General features: G+C 38.6%; 1 protein-coding gene across 2 annotated transcripts in view; it reads left to right on the top strand.

Annotated features, from left to right (window-relative positions):
* Nucleotides 1–24,524, top strand: part of trpc5a (transient receptor potential cation channel, subfamily C, member 5a) — a 249,999-nt gene extending 225,475 nt beyond the window's left edge. For both annotated transcript variants that reach the window (XM_039766551.1, XM_039766550.1), the window contains exons 7-11: nt 5,888–6,083; nt 9,349–9,555; nt 13,200–13,241; nt 13,460–13,549; nt 20,734–24,524. In XM_039766551.1, coding sequence (XP_039622485.1) covers nt 5,888–6,083; nt 9,349–9,555; nt 13,200–13,241; nt 13,460–13,549; nt 20,734–21,465 — 1,267 coding nt within the window. In that variant the 3' untranslated portion in view covers nt 21,466–24,524. The remainder of the gene's footprint in view (nt 1–5,887; nt 6,084–9,348; nt 9,556–13,199; nt 13,242–13,459; nt 13,550–20,733) is intronic.
* The last annotated feature ends 331 nt before the right edge of the window (nt 24,525–24,855 follow it).

Here is a 24,855-nt window from a genome sequence, read left to right as displayed (position 1 = left end):
TCACATAATGGTGGCGCTGGTAAACATGTGTCACAATAAAAATCAAAAGTGATCAATAACTATTATTTATAACAACGTAACAATTTAGTAAGCACAAATCATGGCAGATGAATTGCATCCCCACAATTCTTAAAAAAAACAGAACTTGATAATTACCTTTTGCATAGCTTCTTTCTTTATATATTTTGGTAAAGTTCAGAAGAAAGGCAATTGGAACCCATGTGCCATAAGGCCCAACAGCAATGGAAAAATGTCCAAAGACTACAAAAAGACATCATCAGCAAACGACATAAGAGAAGTATCAGCAAAGAATAAAAATTGATAAAACAAAGACGAAGTGAAAAGTAATCCAACATCCCCAAACTGACCTGAACTCGCTATTTTGGTCCTAGCTGGAAATTGACTTCTCAGGGGACTTGAATTTTATTATTTCTTATGACAAATGGGATCAGGAAATGAGCCGAATGAAAGGATAAAACCAAAGAGTAGCCAAATAACTGCGACTAGGAAGGCATAAAAACGAAAGGGCCAAAACAAAAAATGAGAAGTACCAAAATTTAGAAGGCAGGATTGAACAAGCACACTAGAAACGGTTTCCCTTGAAGCTCTAAGCTTTCATTTAGATATTTGTTGAGTTTATTTCCTATCTAAAAGTTTGGTTGTTTTGTACTGCCAGCTTTCATCTGTTATAATAGTAGTACCATAGCATCACAAGCCATGCCCACGTGACTCACACCAGTGCCATTATATTATGGTTGTGACATGAAAAGGCATTATAAAATGATGATGATCACAAACATATCAAATTACCTCAAAGAAATAACAAAAAAGATAAACAAAACATAATAAGTAAGCAATACAGAATTCTTTTGAAATCACCTAGAAAATAATCAAGACAGCCTGGTGATCGTGACACCAGGATGTTATGACTGTCTGGAGGCAGAATCAAAAGACTGCGACCAGGGAGACAGAAATCGAGAAGGGAATGAGCAAATGTGTAGTCCAGGACAGGCAACAAGTCAAAAACCAGAAGGTAGAATAAAAGAACACTCTTCAAAACCAAAAGCTCAAACCAAAATTAAAGCCAAACAAAGCAAACGTCCTAAGCATCTTATTGAAAACTCCCTACACTTTTAAAAGTCCAAAAAGAAAGGGTGACGTGATCCAATATTAGGACGCCTGTACTGCCCTGCCACCACCATTTAATCAGAACTTGAGAAGAGGTAGCAATGCATGTCGTCAACTTAAACATCCCGACTGCAACCAGACAGAATCAGCCCAAAGTAACAGCAGAGGGAAAACATAACCATCATAAGAATTAGGATTTTCAAAGAACAACCCAAACAATCTTTAAAAGAATATAAATGAAAACTAGAGAGTGAAAAACCATAACATGCTACACAGAAACTGCTTCAGAGTAAGCAGTACGGAAAACAGATGAGTAAGTAGATTAAAAACCAAAAGTACAATGAAGCGTACGGACTCTGTGTGTTAATTTGCAGTGATCTAACTGAATTTAGGACTTTCAATTCAAGGAGAGGTTCATTGTGACAAAATAGTATTCACAGGATTTTCATTAATGTACGCTGTTATGTTCTGGAATTTAAAAAAGCACTAAAAGTGGAAATAAACAGTAAGAACATCACATTCTAGAGCAGGGGTCCTTAATCATGGTCCAGGAGGGACACAGGTTTTCTTTTTCTTATACTTTTCTGTAAATTTCAAGTCATTTATTTGCTGCTAAAGCAATATGTTTTTGGGCTTTATTTTAATCAACTCACTTGTTACAATTCAGAGCTCTTAATAGCTTATTTCAGTTTTAAACAACTAAATTTAGGTTTTAGTTGTTTCTTATTTTCTTAATAAGCCACTAGTTAATAATGAGATGCAAATGACCAAAGAACCACCAAATCTCCAGCTAAATTAGATCTCTTTTACACTGTGTATATGCATCATGAAGTTTCTGTGTTGATTAAATGTTTGAAATAAATGAGAGAGAAAATATAAGGGCTAAGAAGTACAATTCTGTTTTGGTCCACAAAAATATGGATAATGGATAATCAATCTACGACGTGTTGGAGTGGTAGAATCAGGAAAGTATTAACAGGTCATATAATTAAATACCAAGTTTCATTATCAGCAAGAAATTGTTACTAATTAGAAAACTGATAAAAAGCAATGATCTGCGGTCACTGCAGCCCTCCAGGATTGTGGTTGAGGACCCCCATTTTAGTAAATCAAGACAGCACCTTGTGTCACCTACATACATTTTGTCCTGATCTGAATGCAATAGTGATACGGTGTGAGGCCTTGAAAAAAAACGATAAACTAGTCCAGGGCCTTGCCCATCCTGCCTAGAATAGGCCTCACCCCAGGCAGGTTGACCTCCTAATTCCACAGGCAGTCTTTGGCCTAACCATTCTGCAGTACTTATGCAAGCCTCACGTGGTTGTTTTGTCTGTATGTGCTTCTTGGCCTTTGGCTTTCAAACATCTGACTATGTGCCTTGTCTTCCACTTTGCATTTCTCCACACTTTCCTGATCTTGCCTTTGTTTAGTCCTCACTTGTCTGTCACCTTTAAAATACATTTCTGCTGGCTTTCCTTTTCTCCAACCTGAAAAATTCAAGCTTACCTATCATTCTCACCTGAGGAAAGAGCACAGGTGTAGTAAAAAAAAGTGAAAGCTGATGGAAAAAGGGTGTGAAACAGCCTTAGTCCTGCATTAGACCAAACATGAGAAAGAAAAGAAAAAATGAAACTATTATTAGGGTGACTCTAGTCTTACAGGGCCAGATGCGATTCTCAGTTTGGAACAACACGTTAAAAAGTGTGAAGTGAACAGCAGCAAAATCCTGCACTGCAAAGGCTACACCCATTGGTGTTCATCCTTAAACACTCGCCCCCAGTTCTTCCAGTCCATGCATTTTAGATCGCCAACGGGGTTTCAGGGAGAGAACAAAAAATACTGAAAAAAGACGATGCTGAGAGAAAATTAAAAGCTAGAATTGCTGTTATCCATTCAGAAGCTCAGTAGCACAAGAAAACTGAATCTTAATAATTAATTTGTATATTGTAGACTGACACACACACACACCCACCACAGCTACTGGGCTCCACGTGTTTGAGAAGTGCCTCTGTCTGCTACTTTATCTTTCTGTCATTTAAACTGTTGCATCATTATGTGACATAACAGCAGCAAACAGAGTTTAGAAAAGTATTATAGTTTATGGATATATAATGGGGCGGCACGGTGGCACAGTGGTAGCGCTGCTGCCTCGCAGTTAGGAGACCCGGGTTCGCTTCCCAGGTCCTCCCTGCGTGGAGTTTGCATGTTCTCCCCGTGTCTGCGTGGGTTTCCTCCGGTTTCCTCCCACAATCCAAAGACATGCAGGTTAGGTGGATTGGCGATTCTCAATTGGCCCTAGTGTGTGCTTGGTGTGTTTGTGTGTGTCCTGCGGTGGGTTGGCACCCTGCCCTGGATTGGTTCCTGCCTTGTGCCCTGTGTTGGCTGGGATTGGCTCCAGCGGACCCCCGTGACCCTGTGTTCGGATTCAGCGGGTTAGAAAATGGATGGATGGATATATAATGTGTTAACACACTGCAGCAATTTTGTCATGGCATATTTGCATTACAAATTAGACAGTAATTTTAAATTTCTATACTTATTCATTTAGACCTTATAATAAGACTCAATCAAGAGCATAAAGATTTGGGGAATTCCACCCATTACACCTGAAAATATGCATGTTTAATACCGTAACCATTATGCCAAAATACTTGCCTGCCTGTATTCATAATCATAGGCAGCCAAGAACCACGACACCTCACCAGACCTAACATTTTCAGGAGTTTCAGTGTGCTTTTTAATCCACTCACAACTAAAAACATATGTCCACAACTGAAACCGAATCCGTGTTGTAAGTTCAAATGTAATCGATTTTGGCACCAAAAACATCTTTCGACCGGCCTCAGTTAGTCATAGCTACATGTACAGTCACCCTGAAGCAAACGATGTGAAGACTCCGAGATTGTCAGCTGGAGTAATAACTGATTAAAACAGAAGTGACAGGCTAATTTAATGCTGCTGGTGTCATAGCCACATTACAGAGTGGCCAACACATTTCATTACCACTGCCATGGAAATCACCATGCTTGTTCAATATGACACACTAATAAATATTTTCAATTTAATAAAGTGCTGCCGATAAAAGAAGGCAGTAAGATTCAATTAGTATAACAAAACTTTTACTCTCAGAGCACCTATGATAACCTGTGTTAGACACCTTCTTCTACACACAACTTTGACAACTGTTTTCCAGTTAACCACTAGAAGAAACAGCTGTTCAGTGTCTCGAGGTCATCTTCATTCTTCTTTCCAAATAAAGTATAAAAAAGTGTGTGCTCACCACAATTATTCAGTTGAAAATACATTAGGCCACTGTAAACCCAATATATTTGCTCAGTTCATATTCACATAATGTGCTCAAAAGAGTGACATGATCAGATTTGAGTGTGCAAAGGTTACTACCCGGTGATGTATTCTATAATTGTCTTTTTTGTGAGAACTTCTAAATAACAGGCGTCTTCCTCATGGGCAAACTGTAGTGAATATTCCCCTAGGAAGATGAGAATAAAGCCACCAACCAGACAAGAACTTCACCTTGGTTTGGCTCCCCAGAGTCTGCCTCACTACTGGCAGCCAAACCCCAAAGTCAACAGTCTGGCTTCAGAACGATCTGCAAGATATGCAAGTTTATCTAACTGAATTTAGAATTTGTACATTGTCTCTTTCCATTCAATGAGAGGTGCAAATGCTTTCCCGATGTAAATATAAGTTACTTTCATTTTTATTGTGACAAAATAAAAAATATACAAAATTGTTAACATTCTTTAGAATGTGAACACACATTTTCATGAATGTTTGCTGTTATGCACTATAAACAGAAATAAACAGTAAGAGAAAAACAGTTTGGAACATGAAGACAGCACCTTGTGTCACCTACATGCTGTCATAACATGAGTGCAATCCCAACACAGACAGTATATGAGACCCTGAAAAAGACCCACAGACCATACTGAGGCCCTCCATAGCCTCCCTAGCATAGGCCTTACCCCAGGCAACCTGACCTCCCAGCTCCACAAGCTGGGTTCAGCCTAACCAGGCCCAAAACATTGACAACAGGCTTTTAAAGCACAACTTAACTTCAAAAATTTAAAATACACAAAAATATCAAATTTCTGTTGAAGGAAACTCATAATCATTATAAATAAAGGTATTTATTTTTAAATTAAAAAGCACACAGATTGAGCAAAGGCTTTTCACAAACAAATAACAAAAATGTCCACAGAAGGAGAAGTGGGAAACCATTAAAAACCTCTAACGCCAAATCAAAGTACACTTAATATTTAATTATTTACTGAAAGAATTCAAAATGATTCCAGAAAAAAACAGAGGCAGAAGCCAAAAACTCAATGAAACCAAACAGATTTGGTGAACAATTCCAAAAGACAGACATAGAGACAGCATCTAAGATATGAAGCTGAAGTCAATGACAGAAAATGCAACATCCAATAGAAGCAAAGATCTCAGGCAGGAAGCAAGATTATAATCCTGATGCCAAAGCTGTTGAGCCTTCTTCAGGTTCAGCTCAAATATCACTGGGGCCTGCCTTTAGCTCAGCTGCATAATAAAGTGGCTCTGCCTCCTTAGGCTTCACATACATCAGGCAGTGTAGAAAAGAAGGCACACTAAGACACAAACAATACAAAACTGAAAACATTGCTAACAAACCTCTAATTCTTTCGTACCAAATGCTTGTTAGGAAACAAAGCAGGCACAGTAAGAGAGATGGCACTAACAACTCTGAATGACATTCTCTCTGCAGGTTGTTCGAGACTCTTCAGTCACTGTTCTGGTCAGTGTTTGGCCTACTGAACCTCTATGTCACAAACGTGAAAGCAAGGCACGAGTTCACCGAATTTGTTGGAGCAACTATGTTTGGCACATACAACGTGATCTCATTGGTTGTGCTGCTCAATATGCTGATAGCCATGATGAACAATTCATACCAACTCATTGCCGTGAGTATAACTAATTTTTAAAACATAAATTCGGCCATAATCTTTGAAGTTCAGAAAGTCAGGATGTGGTGGTGTTTGAGCACATATTAAAGCTATTGTTTGCCATTTTTTCTATTTATCTTTTATTTAATGAGTATAAGGTGCCACATGAGAGGTTGGGCATCAATCTAAAAGAGATGGGAGTTCAGAGTGTTGTGTTTAGATAAGCGCAAAATTAACTCAGACACAGGAAGCAGAAGGTGATGGTGCGAGGAACCTTATCAGAATTGGCTGATGTTAAGAGTGGTGTTACACGAGGGTCAGTGCTAGGAACGCTGTTATTTTTAAAAATAAATTCTAAACAGAAAAAATAAGATAAAATAGAAAAATTATTTCGATAGGAATATAAGTAACAAGCTGGTTAGGTTTGCAGATGCTACCAAGCTAGGTGAATTGGCAGCTAATCTAGAATTCACTGAATAATGATATAATTGGGACAGCATACAGGCTTGGGCAGATGAAATGTAATATGAATAAATGCAAAGCATTACACATAGGAAGTAAAAATGTTAGCTTATAATACAACATGGGAGGTCTGAAAATTGAAAGTACACCGCATGAGAAGGATTTGGGATTTGTAGTGGACTCAGTACCATCAACCTCCAGACAGTGTTCAGAAATCATTAAGAAGGCTAACAGAATATGTTAGGTTATATAGCACCTTGATGTGTAGAGTGCAAGTCTAAGGAGGTTCTGCTCAAGCTTTATAACGCGCTAGTTAGATATCTGGATTACTGCATGCAGGTTTGGTCTCCAGGCTACAAAAAGAACATAGCAGCACTCAGTAAAGTTCAGAGAAGACCAACCAGGCTGATTCTAGGTCTACAGAGGATAAGTTATGAGGAAAGATCAAAAGAGTTGAGCCTTTGCAGTTTAAGTGAAAGATTAAGAGGAGACAAAAAGTGTTTAAAATTATGAATGGAATTAGTCCAGTGGATTGAAACTATTGCTTTAAAATGGAAACATGTTAAGGGTAAATTTTAATAGATTTTAGTACATTTTTCTTCACACAAAGAACAACAAAACACATGGAATAAGTTACCAACTAGTGTGTGACTTTAGGGACCCTCAAAGCGAGACCTCATGTAATTTTGGAGGAATAAAGTGGATACAACTATTCTCATCCTGATTGTTTTAACGTTCTTTCACTTTTCTTGTTTGTGATTTGGCACTTAGGGGATTGTCTGTGGATGACACCATCAGCCAAGCAACGATATGTGTCATTACTTTAAGTGGCACAAAGGTGGCCATTTTATGTATCGGCATATTGAAAGCCTGGTGGAGTTGGTAAATGTGAGATGAAATATAAATGGGAGGATTAAAAAAATAACTAGAATTATCAGTAGAAACAGAATAAGTATTAAAAAGACAATAACTTGGAAAAAAAGAAGCTTTGTTTTAGGCACACATTTAAATGGTTTAAAAGCTTAACTTGAGGTTTTGACCTTGACATGTTTTCTTCTTTTACCCTTATTCAGTTACTTTTAAGATGCCTTGATTTCATGGTTGCCAAACCTCTACAGCTAAAAAATGAACTAGGAGTCTGGCAACCAAAAAGAATACGTCAGCTCTTTTCATTTTTGGCATTCATTATTAATCATGACAGGTAGGTGCTGAAATGTCAGCGTGGAGTTAAATAAATGACAACTAAACAACCACAGGAGGCCTTTTGAAGGATGGCAATCAAGGTCTTTTTGAAGAATCCCACCTGTCCCCAGCTGTGACAGGACATCACTTTCCTGAAAAGACAACCGTTACTGGTGCTGAGGAAATGTTGTAATTGTCATACTTCTTTTGTTTAGCACTGCTGCCTGTCACAACCTGGGTTAGATACACTTTGTCACCCACCTGAATGCCATTTCCCTCGTATCAAGACAAAAAAGAGCAAGCAGAGAACTGGATGCAAGTCTTTAGCCATCAACTATGTGCACACTTCACCCCAAATTGATGCCAAAGTGGCACCAGGATGCAATGTTTAACTGTTGTTACACTTTGATTGCAGCAGTCTGGTGTGCTGCATGCTGGTCAGGTTTGAAAATTCAATTATAAATAAATAGAGTTACCAAAATCACTGATGAACAAAGTGTTTGGGAAAGGTTTTGCTTCCTGAAAATTTTGTTGGCGATAGTCAGCTTCAGGATGAACAAAAACATAATTTCAGTCTGCTGATTTTTGTTTGTACTCAAGAGTCTGATGCTTCTGGTTTCGGCGTCTATTGTTAAAGCATTCCACTTGCTCTGATACTCTTTTCCAACATTGCAATGTCCTGGTGACACTTTTCACCACCTTTGTCATGAACTGCACCAGGACTAGCAGGGAAGTGAATGCAGGAAATGATGCTTTAGCGACATGTTGCCCTTCTCAGTTTTGTACACTTGAAGCGTTGTGTCAGCCATTTTGACATACTTTGGTGCCCTGTAGTTGCCAAAACAATTAACAACATCCTTGAATGCCTTCCATTCAATTCCCTCCAGATGCCACCAGTAGTTCTTCCAAATCCTTGTCATTGACGTGTCAAGTAAAATGCCTTCCTTAATCTTGGCAACTGTAGCTTATGGAAACTTGAAGTCCTTCACATTACTTGCTCTTCACTTTCATAAAATTTTTCATCAGTCCATGTTGTATATGAAGAGGCAAAAATGTCTTTACTGGCTTGATGAAGTAGTTTATGTGCCACACTTGTGTGGCGTGAAATCAAATACATATTGTAATATAATGTAATGAGACTCTCTAGCAGAGCAAATGAAACAACAGGACTGGGTATCTCTGAGCTTCTAGCAGGGCCGCTACTTATAGATCTCCAAAGATGTGTCCACTTGTAGTTGTTCTATTGATACGTCTACTTGCAATATGAGAGGAGATCACAAAAATAGGAGAATGCAATGAAATGGTACGAGAGGGTGATTTTTGTGATCAGCAGGCCAATACAGCAGGATACACCCAAAAGTGTTCAGGAAGCAAAATCTTTGAAATCCAGTGTGTGACGAAGAGGTTTTACTGTCTGAGGTCCTTGTCACTGTATATGAATGCAGTTTTTAGCTCTGGTGACATCAGTTTTTGTGATCATTTTGTGATTAATGAAATCTCTTTGTCACAACGTTAGACTGAGAATGCTCTTTAAGCTGAACAACCCAGACAAAAGGCCTCTAAATGTCATTGAAAAAAACTGTAATTAATGATCTCTGCCCAGTGGAGCTTCCTTAACATTGTCCCAAAACATCTTTAGGATCATGCTGATATTGAATGGAAGTTTGCACGAACAAAGCTGTGGATGAGTTACTTTGATGAGGGAGGCACACTTCCACCTCCGTTCAACATCATTCCAAGCCCTAAATCAACTTGGTACCTCTTTGTGTGGATACACAGGAAACTGTGTTCATGGAAGAATCCAGAGGATGAGCAAAAGAAGCACGAGAACTTCAGAGCTTTCACAGTAAGACATGAATAAATTAAAATGACAATTTTTAGTGATGTTTTTCTGACTATATCATAAGTTACTGATGGTTAACGTAAATTGATATGCTTGTGCCCAGATGTTTAGCTCTGCCAACTAAAGTTGCATGGAACTGGAGTCAATTCCCAGCATAATGACTGTCTCTATAAAGTATCTACAGCACCATATATCCTACCCACGTCTTCATGGTCATGCAGCTTCTTCCAACATCCCAGACATGTGAAAGTCAGCTAAACTGGTGATTTTGAACTGGCCCTGTGCACATGAGTGCCACCCACTGGAGACTGGCGCCATGCCCTCATGTGCTCCTGCTGTGCACTCAGTGCTGCTTCACCATGTAGTGAAAAAAGTGGATTCAGAAGATTAAGTCAGGATGGATGTTTGTGCCCTTATGAATAATCTGGGTTGCTATCATTCTCGGCTTCTCTAATACCAGCATTGCTAACTCTGAATAATGTCAGTCTTTTAAATTCTAGTACATCAAAGTTACTTTATACCCAAAACAGTACGCTTCCTACAGGCAACAGTAGACTTGTGTAGACTTCTAGAAGTATTACACTTCAAAGATAAAGGACCTTTTTTCTTTAGCTGCCGCATCTTGTATTTGTGCACTGCCCCTACAGTACCCCATGCAGGAGGAGGTTAGCTTCATTCCTGGCACAGTGCAGAAACCCTCCATAACACACTCTTCATGCTCAAGACCTAGAACAGGAGCCGCCTTAGGCATGTGCAAACTGTACACCTGCACAGGGCTGCCATGCCAATATATATTGAATATAAAACAGAAAGAGAAAATAACGACACAGCTGACAGCGAAGCTAGTGCAAGTGGGCGAGTCGTCTTACAAGTTAACGTTTCACCTAGTTTTAATAAAGTATTAGTGTTAGCGCAATAGTCATAGTGAATATCTGGTCAGATAGGGGACACAAGACATTCGCAAACCCATTCTAAGCAAAATGAAGAGATTTCGAGTACACAAATCTGGTTATTTGAAACAAAAGAGAAAGGCGGCTCAGGAGGCTTTCATTGAGTCACAGAAGGAGCAATCCTGAACTTTATCATAAGTTAAACGCTTGTGACATGAGCACGAGGCGGCTCTGCAGTATCTGCAATGGACGTGGCCATCCGCCGTGCATAAGATACCATATTGACACTGGCGGGCAAAGGGGCCACCGATTGATTCTTTCTCTGCCCAGGGCCGCTCCTGCCTAGGAGCTATTCATCTCTATGTCCCTACTTGGGGACCTTTCAACTGAGGTGTCACCTAGCTCTGTGACAAACGTTAGATCGTTTTCAGTAAGAACATGCAGATATTATGGTTTTCACTTATGGAACAGCAAGTTGTTCTCCGGGCAGCTGTTTTTTTTTATAATCTTTTTTTCTTTAACTATTTTTAGTCTTTAAATTTCTGTCAAAATTCAGTGGTACTGCATAAACTTTAGTAGAAAAGTAATGTGTATTGCTCTGGGTGTTTTTTTTGGACACCACATACAGTTCATAAGCCACTGTTGCTACGTTTATGTCATACCCTCTTCTAGAAAGTGACACTTTTGTTGTTGGTCACTAAAGACATTGCTCTTAAACATTATGTAAGACAGAAGGAGAGGTCTAGGGCTCTGTTTTCCTACTTGACAGTTCACAAGCTTCACGGCCATTCAACTGCACAGAGGGGTGTTATAACTGAGAAAGAAGATAAAAGGGTTTAGATTTTTTGCTGATGAGGTTGAGAAATGAGGGGATACGTGAATTTCACTAACATTCCTAATTAGCTATACAATCACTTATGTTTGTTAGTTAAAGCACTTCTAAATAAAACAGGCATAATTGAGCATTAAAGAGGTTTTCTTCTAAGTACAGTTGGGTTCAAAGCATCACATTCTAATGCGTTTCAGAAGAAACCATTTACTGTATGTGTCAGTGAGTTTATAAGGTAAAAACACTACAACTAAGAGGGATTCCACTTTGTGATTCAGCGTTTGCTGGGTAAATGGAGTCCCGTACTTGATACTCTTCGTGTGTGGGGGTACAAGTGAGGATTTGGTTTTATTATTAAAAATTATTTATTGCCCCATTCCATCATACATTTTTAGTTTAATGTATTTTTATCTATTTCCATGCAACCTTTAGGTGCTTGGCAGTGGTCAAACTCTGCAGTGTCAACTTTTATTATTGTCTCTGTTAACTTTTCTTGCTGTAAAGTCCCTTCAAGCACATCTTGGAATACATGAAGCGGCACATGAACACAATTAGACGGATCAGAAGGGCATTATAGTGGCACAGTGGATGCACTGCTCACTCAAGGGTATGGGTGCCAGGCTTTGCGGCTCAGCTACATCACTTTGTCTTTGAGGTTGTCCCAGAACCCATGAAGGTGTTTGTGAAAAAGACTTCTGCGCTCCATCCAAATCCCAAAGTCAGATTAAATAAAGACTGACCATCTAAGGGGCGGCACAGTGGCGCAGTGGTAGCGCTGCTGTCTCACAGTAAGGAGACCTGGGTTTACTTCTTAGGTCCTCCCTGCGTGGAGCTTGCATGTTCTCCCCGTGTCTGCGTAGGTTTCCTCCGGTTGTTCCGGTTTCCTCCCACAATCCAAAGACATGCAGGTTATGTGCAGTGACAATCCTAAATAGTACCTAGTGTGTGCTTGGTGTGTGTGTGTGTGGGCGCCCTGCCCGGGGTTTGTTTCCTGTCTTGCACCCTGTGTTGGCTGGGATTGGCTCCAGCAGACTCCCATGACCCTGTAGTTAGGATATAGCGGGTTGGATAATGGATGGATGACCATCTATGGGAAAAGGTGGACTCACATGGTTTCATCTCTTGCTAGCTATAAGGTAAAGACACCGGATTTGAACTCACAGGGCTGTCAGGTCAGCTTCCATCTCTAACTTTCTGTGATTCCCTGAGTAAGTCATTTAACTCGGCTATAATGATATAGGAGGCCACCTTAGTTAGCAGCATTAGTTTAAAAACATAATGTTTGGTCCAAAGACACATTTTTTTCTTGATTGACCCCTCTGCCCCACAGTTTAAAATCACAAATTAAGCAATTTGGATATGATTAAAGTGAACATTGCAGAATTACATTTAAGGTGATAAAAACATTTTTTTCTACATGGTCTCCCAGTCTCTTAGGGCACCATCATGTTTGGGAAACACCAATGGCAGGTCTTTTAAAACCATCATATTTAGTACTTTGTTGAATATTCTTTACATGCAATGCAAGTCTGCGCTTCATAGACATCATTAGTTGCTGAGGATCTTATCTGGTGATACTCTGCCAAGTCTCTAAGGTAGCCATCTTCAGTTCTTGCTTTTTTTGTTTTCGTTTTAGCATATGAAAGACATGCTCATATGGTGTCCCAACCATTATGGCAGGCAACGTATAACTGTGAATTTTCCACTTAAAGACGTCTTGTGAAAAAGTAAAACAAGCCCATGTTTCCTTGCTTTATTGGACTGACGCCAAACACACACACATTTTACTCATTTATTGCACTCTGTGGCTCAGAGAATCAGACCAGCACCCCGTCTTGACAGCAACCTTTGCTTTCCTTTGATGCAGCGCTGGCACATTTACACCTGCATCCTAATACAAAGATAACGTTATCTTCTTTTACTTTTAGGAACGCCATGCTGACAATCTTATCCAAAATCAACACTATCAGGTAAGTGTGACAGGTATCCATCTCCATAAATCATACTGTATATACCTTTCATTTCATGTATTTTTAATCTACCTGTAACTCAAAATGACAAAAGAGCAGCAGCTGTGTGTGTGTGTGTGTGTGTGTGTGTGTGTGCTGGCATGGAAGAAATGCTCTTTGATGTTCATTTTTCTGAAGCGGCTCAATTTAACACGTATTAATATTTAACTGATTTTTAGGAAGTCATAAGAAATTTAGTGAAGAGATACGTGGCAGCAATGATCAGAAGCGCAAAAACAGATGAGGGCCTAACCGAAGAGAATTTTAAGGTAAGAACAAACTGGCCATCATTTCGTGCCTGCTTGGTCAGAGGTTCTGTCAGGGAGAAGCCCCAGTCCATAATTCCTGATGACTGAACAGCATCATAAGGAACAAACCACATTCACGGGATAATGGAAAATATCTGTTTTTAAGTTGCTGCTTAAAGCTTTATAGATTATCCTGGTACAGCAGTTTAAATGTTTCCCCTACTGTGGACTCTTTCCTTGAGAGAACATTTAATAATTTATTTTCATATTAAAACAACAGCACAAAGTGTTGCACAAAAATCGAAGAAACATTACTATTACACAGTTAAACACACACACATACACAATATAAATTAAATTGTCTATATACAGTTGTAAAATATTTAATAGTTACAGAGGCAAATGTCAGAGACTGATTTGTTAGAATATTATACTGTATTGTAGTCAGATGGCCAGAGAGGAGGGCAACACCAAAAACCTCCATCCAGCTACATACTAGACAAAATAAATAATATAGCTGTTCCAATACCAAAGGGCCTCCTAGCCGTTCCAGGAATGCTACAGTACATAAAAAATAATCAACAACGCTATCATATCGAACATTGTAAAAGATTTGATGCAGCAGGTATCGTCTATAGTTGTAGTATCTTCATCCCTTCCAAAATCAAAGCTGGCCACAGTGCCTTTGTGCCGCACACTCAACCTTCCTGTTTAGGGGTTTCTTATGCTAGCAATGCAACACGTTTTAGAAACATACAGAACAAAATCAGATGACAGTGCAGTCTCAACCTGGCCAATATCGGTGCCAGAGTAGTTGAATATTGAGAACTTCGCAATGCTCCCTTTAAAGCACCTTAGACATTCCTGCTATCATTGCTCTGGAATAATTTTTGAGAGGAAGACAGTCCAGTCAAGCCAGAAGGGGTCAGAAACAAACTTTTTGTATTAAGTATCATCAGTTAACAGTGCCTGCTTTACTAGGTTCACATCCCTAATAATCAGCTGGTCACCAATTCGTCAGCAGAACAACCCGAGTTTGTCAGACCACTGAATAAGGTGGCAAAAGATCAGGAGTGGAATACCAAACCATGCCAATTCCAAAATGTTTTGTTATTGTTGGAAATTGACTGATGGTGGATCTCACCCCATTGAGGAAGGACTGGCCTTTACAGGACTATTTAAGGACCTTCTTCACCATATGACATAAAGCATGAACTTGCTGAAAAATGTAATTTACAGCTGGCTTAACATTACAATTCTTGTAATGAAGGACACACTGTGAGACTTGAAAAACATCTCTGATATTTGAACACCACAACCACCACCAGGAAGGCCTAAAATATCTACAGGACTATAAAATATCCTGGTGCTTCTCATCAGTAAGGTGTAGAACAAATCAGGATTCATAAGCGCAGGCAATTTTTCCTATCCTTGTTTGCCAACACTTGTAAAACTGTGGTAACATGCGTCTGTTGGAATCACCATTACATTCTACACTTGCAGTAGGCAACAGGGTTGTCCATTACTCTACATACATTTTGATAAATGCCATATGTAATACAGCCCCAAATGTCTTGCTATGACCTATGCTACAAGCCAGGGTGACCTTACAGAGACTGATTGTAATTTGAATGACTCAAAAGAAATATGTTGGTGAGGAATGCATTTAGTCAGAGAAACATAATGGAGAAGGCAATCCCCTAGAGATAGTGTTGCTAAATGTTCAGAAATGATAAGCTGATGACACAGAAAGGGATTTAAGAGCTGCAAGCACACAAACACACAAATTAAAATTTGGTGGGGTCAACTCCAATACATTTAAGGATTACAAGAAAATCTAAACAGTCAGTAAGTAACAAGGATGGCAACAGAAACTAGATGAAAAAAAGAGTTGTGGTGGGGGTGAGGGCCAGCAAAAAAAACCCAAAACAAATCAGAACATAGAATGAGATACAAAAGTGCTTGATGCACCGGAAATTAGTAGGAAAGTAGGCTACATCTGGAAAGGAATGATTTAATAGAACAACAGTCATTTTAATGGGATTAGTCAAACAAGGCCTGTGCAGGAAAAAAATATTTATATGATCTCTCTCTCATACAGTATATATATGCACACAAACAGAGAAAGACACACACATGTATGACCTAGACATTCATATACACACACACGGGTACAAGCATGATTAATACTGTTACTGTATCACAAACCTGATTGAATAATTTATGATCTCAGCTAGATTCCAAATAACTGCATGATTCTTTTAATATTTTATTCATCAAAATTTTACTGCAGATGTTCACACTGAGCTGGCCAAGTTATTTTTTTCGCCTTCAAAGTTGTCGGAAATGGCCGTTTGATTTTCATAACTTATTCAGATCTCTTGCATTTACATAATTCTATAGTATTTGTCCTGATGCATGCACTGGAGGCAGAGGTGGTTAGCCTTGGGACGTGTGCACTAAACCTGCTGAGCTATTCAGAGGTGAACATAGCTAAGGGAATAGGCACAGAAATCACAGAGGCAACCTACGAACCCCAATCTATGAGAGGGCATTTAAATGGCTCTCAGGAAAAATAAGTGCCCTGTGATTTTAATAACAGTAGTATGAAAAAACTGCTTTCATGATTCATTTAATAAGTTTGTCAGAAAATGTAAGTTAAAAATGTCTGTGTCAACTTTTTAAGAACAGGGAATCTGTCAGTGTTGTTCACTTGGGTGAGGAAGAGCCACTTTCCAAATCTGGGTACAGCAGTGGATAAAAAGTCCATCTTAAAGACATTCACTGGTTCAAAAGTACTCCCACCCACTTCACCTCCTAAAGTCACTTGGGCTGCCTCAAAATAATATGCAATCTGTATTATATTGGCAAAACAAAGATTATACTTTTCAGTTGCAGAAGGCAAACACACGTAAAGATTAATTCCCTGCTTGGAAATGGAAGATTTCAGTGTTCATCAGTCATAATAAAGAATTCTTCATCTTTTGGCTACTCCCGTTAGGGGCCACCACAGCCGATCATCTTTTTCCATATCTTCCTGTCCTCTGCATCTTTCTCTGTCACACCCATCACCTGCATGTCCTCTCTCATCACAACCATAAACCTTCTCTCAGGCCTTCCTCTTTACCTCTTGCCTGACAGCTCTATCCTTATCATCTCTCCTCTGCACAAGTCCAAACCAACACAATCTCTCCTCTCTGACTTTGTCTCCAAACTGTACAACTGTAGAGCTGACCCTCTAATGTACTCATTTCAAATCATGTCCATCCTCGTCACACCCAATGCATATCGTAGCATCTTGAACTCTTTTGGTCAGTTCCACCATCTCCAACCCATATAACATAGCTGGTCTCACTACCGTCCTGTAGACCTTCCCTGTCACTCTTGCCGATACCCGTCTGTCACAAATTGCTCTTGACACTCTTCTCCACCCATTCCACCCTGCCTGCACTCTCTTTTTCACCTCTCTTCCACAATCCCTGTTACTCTGTACTGTTGATCTCAAGTATTTAAACTCAGCTACCTTCGTCAACTCTATTCCCTGCACCCTGTCTAACCTTATCTGTCAACCTGTCCATCACCACTGCAAATAAGACAGGGTTCACAGCCAATCCCTGATCCCACCTCCATATTGAATGCATCCATCACTCCTCCTGCAGACCTCACCACGGTCACACTTCTCCATCAACACCCTCAGAGCAAACATCACATCTGTGGTGCTCTTTCCTGGCAAGAAACCATTCTGCTGCTAACCAATCATCACCTCACTTCTTAACCTAGTTTCCACTACTCTTTCCCATAACTTCATGCTGTGGCTCATGAATTTTATCCCCCTGTAGTTACTACAGCTCTGCACAGCCCCCTTATTCTTAAAAATCGGCGCCAGTACACTTCTTCTCCACTCCTTAGGCATCCTCTCACTTTCCAAGATTTCATTAAACAATCTGGTTAAAAACTCCACTGCCATCTCTCCTAAACATCTCCATGCTTCCACAGGTATGTTAGGTGGACCAACGGCTTTTCCTTTCTTCATCCTCTTCATAGCTGTCCTTACTTCTTCCTTGCTAATCCATTGCACTTCCTGATTCACTATCTCCACATCATCCAACCTCTTCTCTCTCTCTCATTCTCTTCATTCATCAGCCTCTCAAAGTACTTTTTCCATCTGTTCAACACACTCTCCTCACATGCGAGTACGTTTCCATCTTTATCTTTTATCACCCTAACCTGCTGCACATCTTTTTCAGCTCGGTCCCTCTGTCTAGCCAATCGGTACAGGTCCTTTTCACCCTCTTTAGTGTCCAACCTCTCATACGCGTTTTCTTTAGCTTTCGTCACCTCACTCTTCAACTTACGCTTTATCTCCTTGTACTCATCTACTTTCTGCATCTCTCCAACTATCCCACATCTTCTTCACCAGACTCTTCCTCCGTATACTCTCCTGTACTTCCCCATTCCACCACCAGGTTTCCTTTTCCTCCTTCCTCTGTCCAGATGTCATGTCAAGCACCCTTCTTATCACCACCCTTACTACTTCTGCTGTAGTTGCCCAACTGTCTGGTAACTCTTCACTGCCACCCAGTGTTTATCTTACCTCCTCCTTGAACTCAACATTTTAGTCTTCCTTTTTCAACTTCCACTATTTGCTCCTTGGTTCAGCCCTCACTCCCCTCCTCTTCTTGATCTTCAACATCAACCTATTGACCATCATCCTAAGCTGTTTAACTACACTCTCCCCTTCCACCACTTTGCAGTCTTCAATCTCCTTCAGATTAACCCTCATGCATAGGATATAATCTACAGTACCTGTGTGTATCTTCCTCCAATCTTGTAAGTCACCCTATGTTCCTTCCTCTTCGTAAAATACGTATTGAACACAGTCATGTCCATCCTTTTTGCAAAATCTACCATCATTTGACCTTTACTTCTTTCCTTGACACCATATCTACCGATCTCCTCCTCTTTCCCTCTGTTCATGTCCATTGAAATCCTCTCCAATCACCACTCTTTCTCCCTTGGGTAAGCTGTCCATCACTCACTCCAGAAACCTTCTTTCTCATCATTGCATACCCAACTTATGGGGCATATGCACTAACAACATTCATTCATTACGCCTTCAGTTTCCAACTTAATAAGCATTACTCTGTCCGACACTCTTTTCACCTCCAAAACACTTTTGACATACCCTTCCATTTAAGCTCTTGCACACAAAATATATCAACCTTCCTTCTGTCCATCATATAGGCAAACTCTCTCCCCTTACCAGTCATACTGTCAACATTTAAAGTTCCTACTCTCAGTCCCACTCTTTACCTTTCTCCTCTCCTCCTGTCTCTGAACATGTCGTTCCCCCTTATCTGGGCTTGGGACCGGCTTGAAGAGACATACTGCTTTGAGCATCCCCTGTGGCTGGGTTTCAGCCATAATAAAGAATAATTGCCTAAAATATGTATCAGCTCATTAACAATGGATGGCTTTTGCAGTACCAGTAATTACAGTAATTAAAATTGTTTTGGCTGGTATAAACTTGGCAACCACCAAGGCTTCATCTCTGTCAAAAGCTTTAAGGATAAAGAAAATAACAAACAACACTGAGCTGTTTGTAATAAATAAGCCACTGACAGAACTGGAATTAAATCACTATCACTATACCATTGGCACCAGTCACAATTTTAAATATTCAGAAATACAAAAGCCTGTTCAAAGCATGGGAAAAGGAACTCTCATGAAGCAACAGTTTATCAGCCTAGCAGCTTTAGACTGTGTTAGGGTAATGTCTCTAATGACCACCTCTGTATCTCTCAAGTCAAACATGCCTATTAGCCATAAGCCCCATCAACTGAGGTTCAGAAAGTGAGTGAACATCAGGACCTTACTGCATGTGAATGGTATAAATAAAATATAGACAAGGGGTTCCCATACCCCCAGGGGGTGTAAGATGGCATTTCAGAGGGTGCGACAAAGAGGTACCAAAATAACATTGAAAACTGGAGCACTAAATATTCACAATAAACTAAAGTTCAAGGTCAAAAGTATCTAAAGAAATGGACTGTGAACTAGGTTTGCTGGTTCAAGCCTTCTCCATGAAATGGTATTCGATGTTCTAGGTTAAGATACATGCTTGGCAATTCCACAACAACTTCATACTTTCAAGGAAAGTTTCAAAGGAGTTTTTTATACTTAAGAGTTCCACCCCTCTTAGTATGTAAGTGTGAAATGTTCACCTTCCCCACTGGTTTTGCTCATAACTGCCGTTTCTCAGCTGCGACAATACAATCATTTCTTGAAATTTAGCAACAGTTGATAACAGGTGCAAAGCATGTTGAACCTGTTGCTGGAAAAGGCCCTGGCCCCTCCTAAACCCTGAATTGGATTAAGTGAGAACGAGGATATTGTTATACAAGTTAATTGGGAGAAGACAAATTGGTAGCAGCTGCGGCACTAGATTTTTTTTTTTTATCTAGTAAAACAAAAGAAACAAAAAACTATAGGGTGGACCAGATCTAATTATGCAATTTTCATTACGCTATAACTTAAGTTTATTACATAGAAAATCACCGTAAAAATCCTGGACCATTGAGCAGTGTGTGAACTGACGACGTGAAGAATCGTCTTCATGCCAAACTGAAATCATCCCCGCATAAATCAAAGTCATCCAGACGATGCATAGTCTGCATAGTTAGATCTGGACCACCCTGTATGCATTGCAAACTTTGAATCTGAGGCAAACACTGAATAATTGTGTTAGAAAAAATGTTGCACAGGGGACAGGAGGTTTACAGTTTTGCTATATAATATTTAATCGTCAAAGACTTCTAAAACTCCTACGTGGAATGTACAGTAGTATAAAAAACTGAGGATTTTTACAGACTTGTATAATTATACGAAACATTAAGTTAATGTACAACTATAATATACAATGCTGTTACTTTTAAGGCTCTAAACAATGTACAAGATATGTAAGAATATACAACTTTTGTTTTGATAATCACAAAAAGAAAAAACTGTAGCCATTACAGACTTTATAAATAACCATTACTCATATCACTGGTAAATCCTAATTTAAATGAAGGGTGCAAAGAAACAGGCAAAAATCTGGTTATATTTTGTTCTGTTTTATTAAAACAGAAAGCAGAATGATAGCTATGTAGAAGAGCCTTCCTTAAAAACGATATTGTTTTAAAATTTCTATTATTTTCCTGCAGGAACTGAAACAGGATATTTCCAGTTTCCGTTATGAAGTTCTCGATCTATTGGGCAACAGAAAACCTCCAAGGCGAACCTTTTCCTCCAGCAGTGAAGCTACTCTCAAAGATGAAATGAATGATGAGGATGGGTGCCCCACAGAACACTCGAAATCTCGAAGTGTCTCATTCCGGGTGGCAGAGAAAAGAAGCGATCCATTTAGTGTGTCTGCTTTATTTAGATCCATGTCAGGAACTGACATTGTAGAGGAGAAACCAAAGAACAACAGGTTCAAGAAATCTTTTGTCAAGAATGGAAACAGACTTCAAAGAATTTCCAATTCCAAAAAAGACTCCTTTAAAAGACTTGGCCTTCTATTCTCCAAAATGAATAGCCATCGTCCGGAGCAGAACTCAGAGCCAATGTACACTATTTCAGATGGGCTGGTCCAGCCCCAGTTCATGTGGCAGGATTTTAAGTATTCTCAAATCGCTAAAGACAAAGACGTGACGAGGAGTGAAAGTCACTTAAATGAGGTGGGTAACTGTGAGGCTGCGAATGTCAATGGCACGGACAATCTTTTGGTTCCTATTTGCAGCAACTCCCTTCACTGTGCTTCCAGTACCACGGCTTCCAACTGCAAGCTAATTGACTCCAATGAGGACGTATTTGATTCATGGGATGGGAGCTGTGGCCTTGTGAACAACAAGTGGAAAACTGGCCAAGAGGACAGTGTTACAACTATGTTATAAAAACAGACATTTGGCACCTAAGTTGGAGGGAAGAATAATCACTGATGTCAAGCTTTGTTTATAACCCAGGTCAGCAAATTTGCTTCCAACAGCTAGGAGCAAGGCTGTAGCACTGACTCATTCTGCTTTAACTGACTGTCACAGATCATTTTTAGCAGTCAAGACTAACCAAGAATATTATGATTGCAATAGTAATAATTAACAGAACACTGTTTATCATGTATAATTTTGTTGTCTAAAGATTATTTTTTACTCAGTCAAACATAGTCCAGGTGGCTTAAAACATGGTCTTTGGCCCTAAAAGGTCCAAATAAATCTGAAAGGGGAGTCTAGAAAGGTCTTTTTTTATATTTATCATGTGTCTGGTTATTTCATCACTTATGAGACAACTAAAATAAGAGGGTGCTTCAAATTTATACTCTATGAATCAAAAAAGATGGCACTATTGTCATAATCCCAATATACACTTTTTATACTTCATAATTATAGATAATATATAATTTGGACAGGATTGTTCGATTTAATCCAAATGAATAGTTTCATATAAACTAAAATAAGTGAAACCAATTCAAGACTTTCCACTTCAAAAATGAACAAGCATAGTAAAATTTCATTATTTAAAAAACTCCAATTGTTTGCAATATCTTTTGAATAGATATATACAGTAGTTCCAGCTACTATACATAACTGAGAAGATGGAAGAAATATTATTTACCAAGATATGTCTCATATTTAGTTTAGACAGCTAGAAGATTTGCTTCTTATTTTTTTATAGTTTGTCAATTAAAATTTTCCTTTGATGTGCAGCTCTAGAACACTATGTTAGAAATGCTCATTTTAAATATACTGGGTCTTTATGAGTATGTGTCAAGGCTTTGTCTGAAAGGACAACAAGGAGGAATAAGGTGATTTGCTAGAATGGCTGGGAAGTTTTCTAATTTTTTTTTTTGCTAATTATTATTATTATTAAAGAGGAGGTGAAAAGTGGGTGATCAGTGCTCACCCTGCATAAGTAAGTGTGGAATTTTTCATTTACTAATTAATAAAATGACAACAGCCACGGGTATGTTCAGCCTTCCCAGAAAGAAGGGAGAGGATACTAGAAGGCAGAAAAGCAGCTTGATTTATAAAGGAAAAGAAATCTGGCATTCAACATACACTGTGAAAAGGTGAGAGTCTGACTTCTGACCTTGAACACAGCCTTCAGAAACGGGCAAGGGGATGTTGTTCCCTCTCAGTATATTTCTGAAAATCACTTCTGAAAGGGAAAGAATACTCCTTTTTGCATTGTAAACTACATTTAATAGCACTCTTTGCTTATTTTTTTCATTGTGATTTGCTCATCTTATGCTATAAATTAAGATGACATTTACTATAGGCAAGATCATCATACACTACAGAAACTGTACTATGGGAATAAAGGAAAACTAAAAATACCATTATACAGACTTTATGTGTGGGTAGTAAAACAAACACATCTAATACATAAAACTGCTATCTTGATTTATCATGAAATAATCGCAAATTGGAGATAAAAATGAAAATGCAAGTTGCAGCCACTCTCTCGGTTATATATACAGTAGATGCTGTGACTTTAATTTTTGAGGAACATATTAATAATCAAAACAGTTAACCAGGCAACATACAGAAGTTTCATTTGCAGTGCTTCAATTACCGCAATGGTGGTCTACTATTGAGGAGAAACACTTTCAGGGTCTTACAGTCTGTAAAGAGGGCAGAAACTACGTTGACAGAAGCAAGTTCATTTTCCAGCAGCCACAGCAATTGCAGACATTCATTACTGCCTAGTACTATTAGAGAAAATAAAAAAATTAAAAAATTAACTGAAATCCATGTCAAATTATTTTTTATTTGAACATTTCCAAGAAAAGAGCTAGGAAGTTAAACAATATTATATATATATATATATATATATATATATATATATATATATATAGACACACATTATTTAGAGATGATGTGAGGTCTGTGGACTTTTAGAGGAAACCCCAAGTCTCCAATTAAACCCAAGTGAAAGAAGGTAGGAAGATTTAATAGAAAAAAAATATATATACATATAAGAGACGGCCGGCACGGTGGCGCAGTGGTAGTGCTGCAGCCTCGCAGTAAGGAGAAGATGAAACTAAAGAGCAAGAAGATGTACAGAACAAATCCAACATGGAGTCTCAAACTGCCTTTAATGTATTTGTACATTTTAATCTTTTTTGATCGCGAGAAATCCTTTGCCAGATTGGGTCACTCTAAATGCGAACCGAGAGGCTGGCTGCTGAAATATGCATTCAAAGTATTTAAAACTACCTACACACCCAGCTCTCATTATACACAAATAACAGAGTTCTGAAGATCCAAAAAGTACACTTGATCTGATTCAAATCACATCAAATGCCTTACCTTCTGCAATGTTGTAGAGGAATGTCTAGCTACAGTCCGTAACTCACATTTTGAAGCTGTGTTCTTTTTAAATTAGAGTAAAAGAGTAAAATATATTTTTTAATAAAAAGTCTCCTTTTAAATTTATCCTTGCAGATATATTTGATTTGTCTTGTGTATCTATTTATCTAAATTATTAATGTGTTAGAATTCTCACCTGTGTGCATTATTTATTTTTTACTATAAACATTTTTGAGCTTTTTCTGGTACAATTCAAATGCATTTCATATTCTATAAAAGGCTTAAAATAACTGGGAGGAAAGTGTTTTTAAAATCCCCAACCATGATATATGCAAACTATATTGTCAAAATGTAAGATTTTATATTTGCCATTCTGGGCAAATTTTTGAGGGAGGATATTGTATGGGTGGGGGTTGGGTTGAGATTATGGGACAAGGAGACCTTTATGTAAAACGTCTACTACTACTTATAAAAGTTGACTGAAATGTAATTTTCAGAATATTTTCAGAGCTGGTTGATATGCAATCACTCATTGTACACATGCAATAATTTAGGTTTGAAAATCTGCTCAATAAATTGAATTTCCTTAAATTAGCTTGCAAAAATATATTTTTTGCAATGTTTATTAAAGCAACTTTTTAACTAGACTTGTTGTGTTTGATTTTTTTGTAAACTTTTACATGGACAACTTTTTTTAAAAAAAAAAAAAACCATTTCTATAAAGTGCAAGTTTACTTATATTTTTAAAACCAGCCTTTATGAGTGGTTGACTACTGGAACTACTCGATTTTCATGTCATTTCTACTGTATTTTCAGAAAAAATGAATGAAACCCATAATCTGACGGAATATATTCTCATAAAATTCTGTAGACCCTTCTGTATCCAGAAATCCCCCTAAACACAGGCAAGAGTCTAAAGTTTTTTTATTTTTTAAACTTGTGTAGCCACTTACATACATGATGTCAATCCGACGGGAG

The sequence above is a fragment of the Polypterus senegalus genome, chromosome 10 (genome assembly GCF_016835505.1).
Source record: "Polypterus senegalus isolate Bchr_013 chromosome 10, ASM1683550v1, whole genome shotgun sequence".
Classification (NCBI taxonomy): Eukaryota; Metazoa; Chordata; class Cladistia; order Polypteriformes; family Polypteridae; genus Polypterus; species Polypterus senegalus.
Note: the sequence above shows the minus strand (reverse complement) of the source record. Positions and strands in the feature narration are given on the sequence as shown.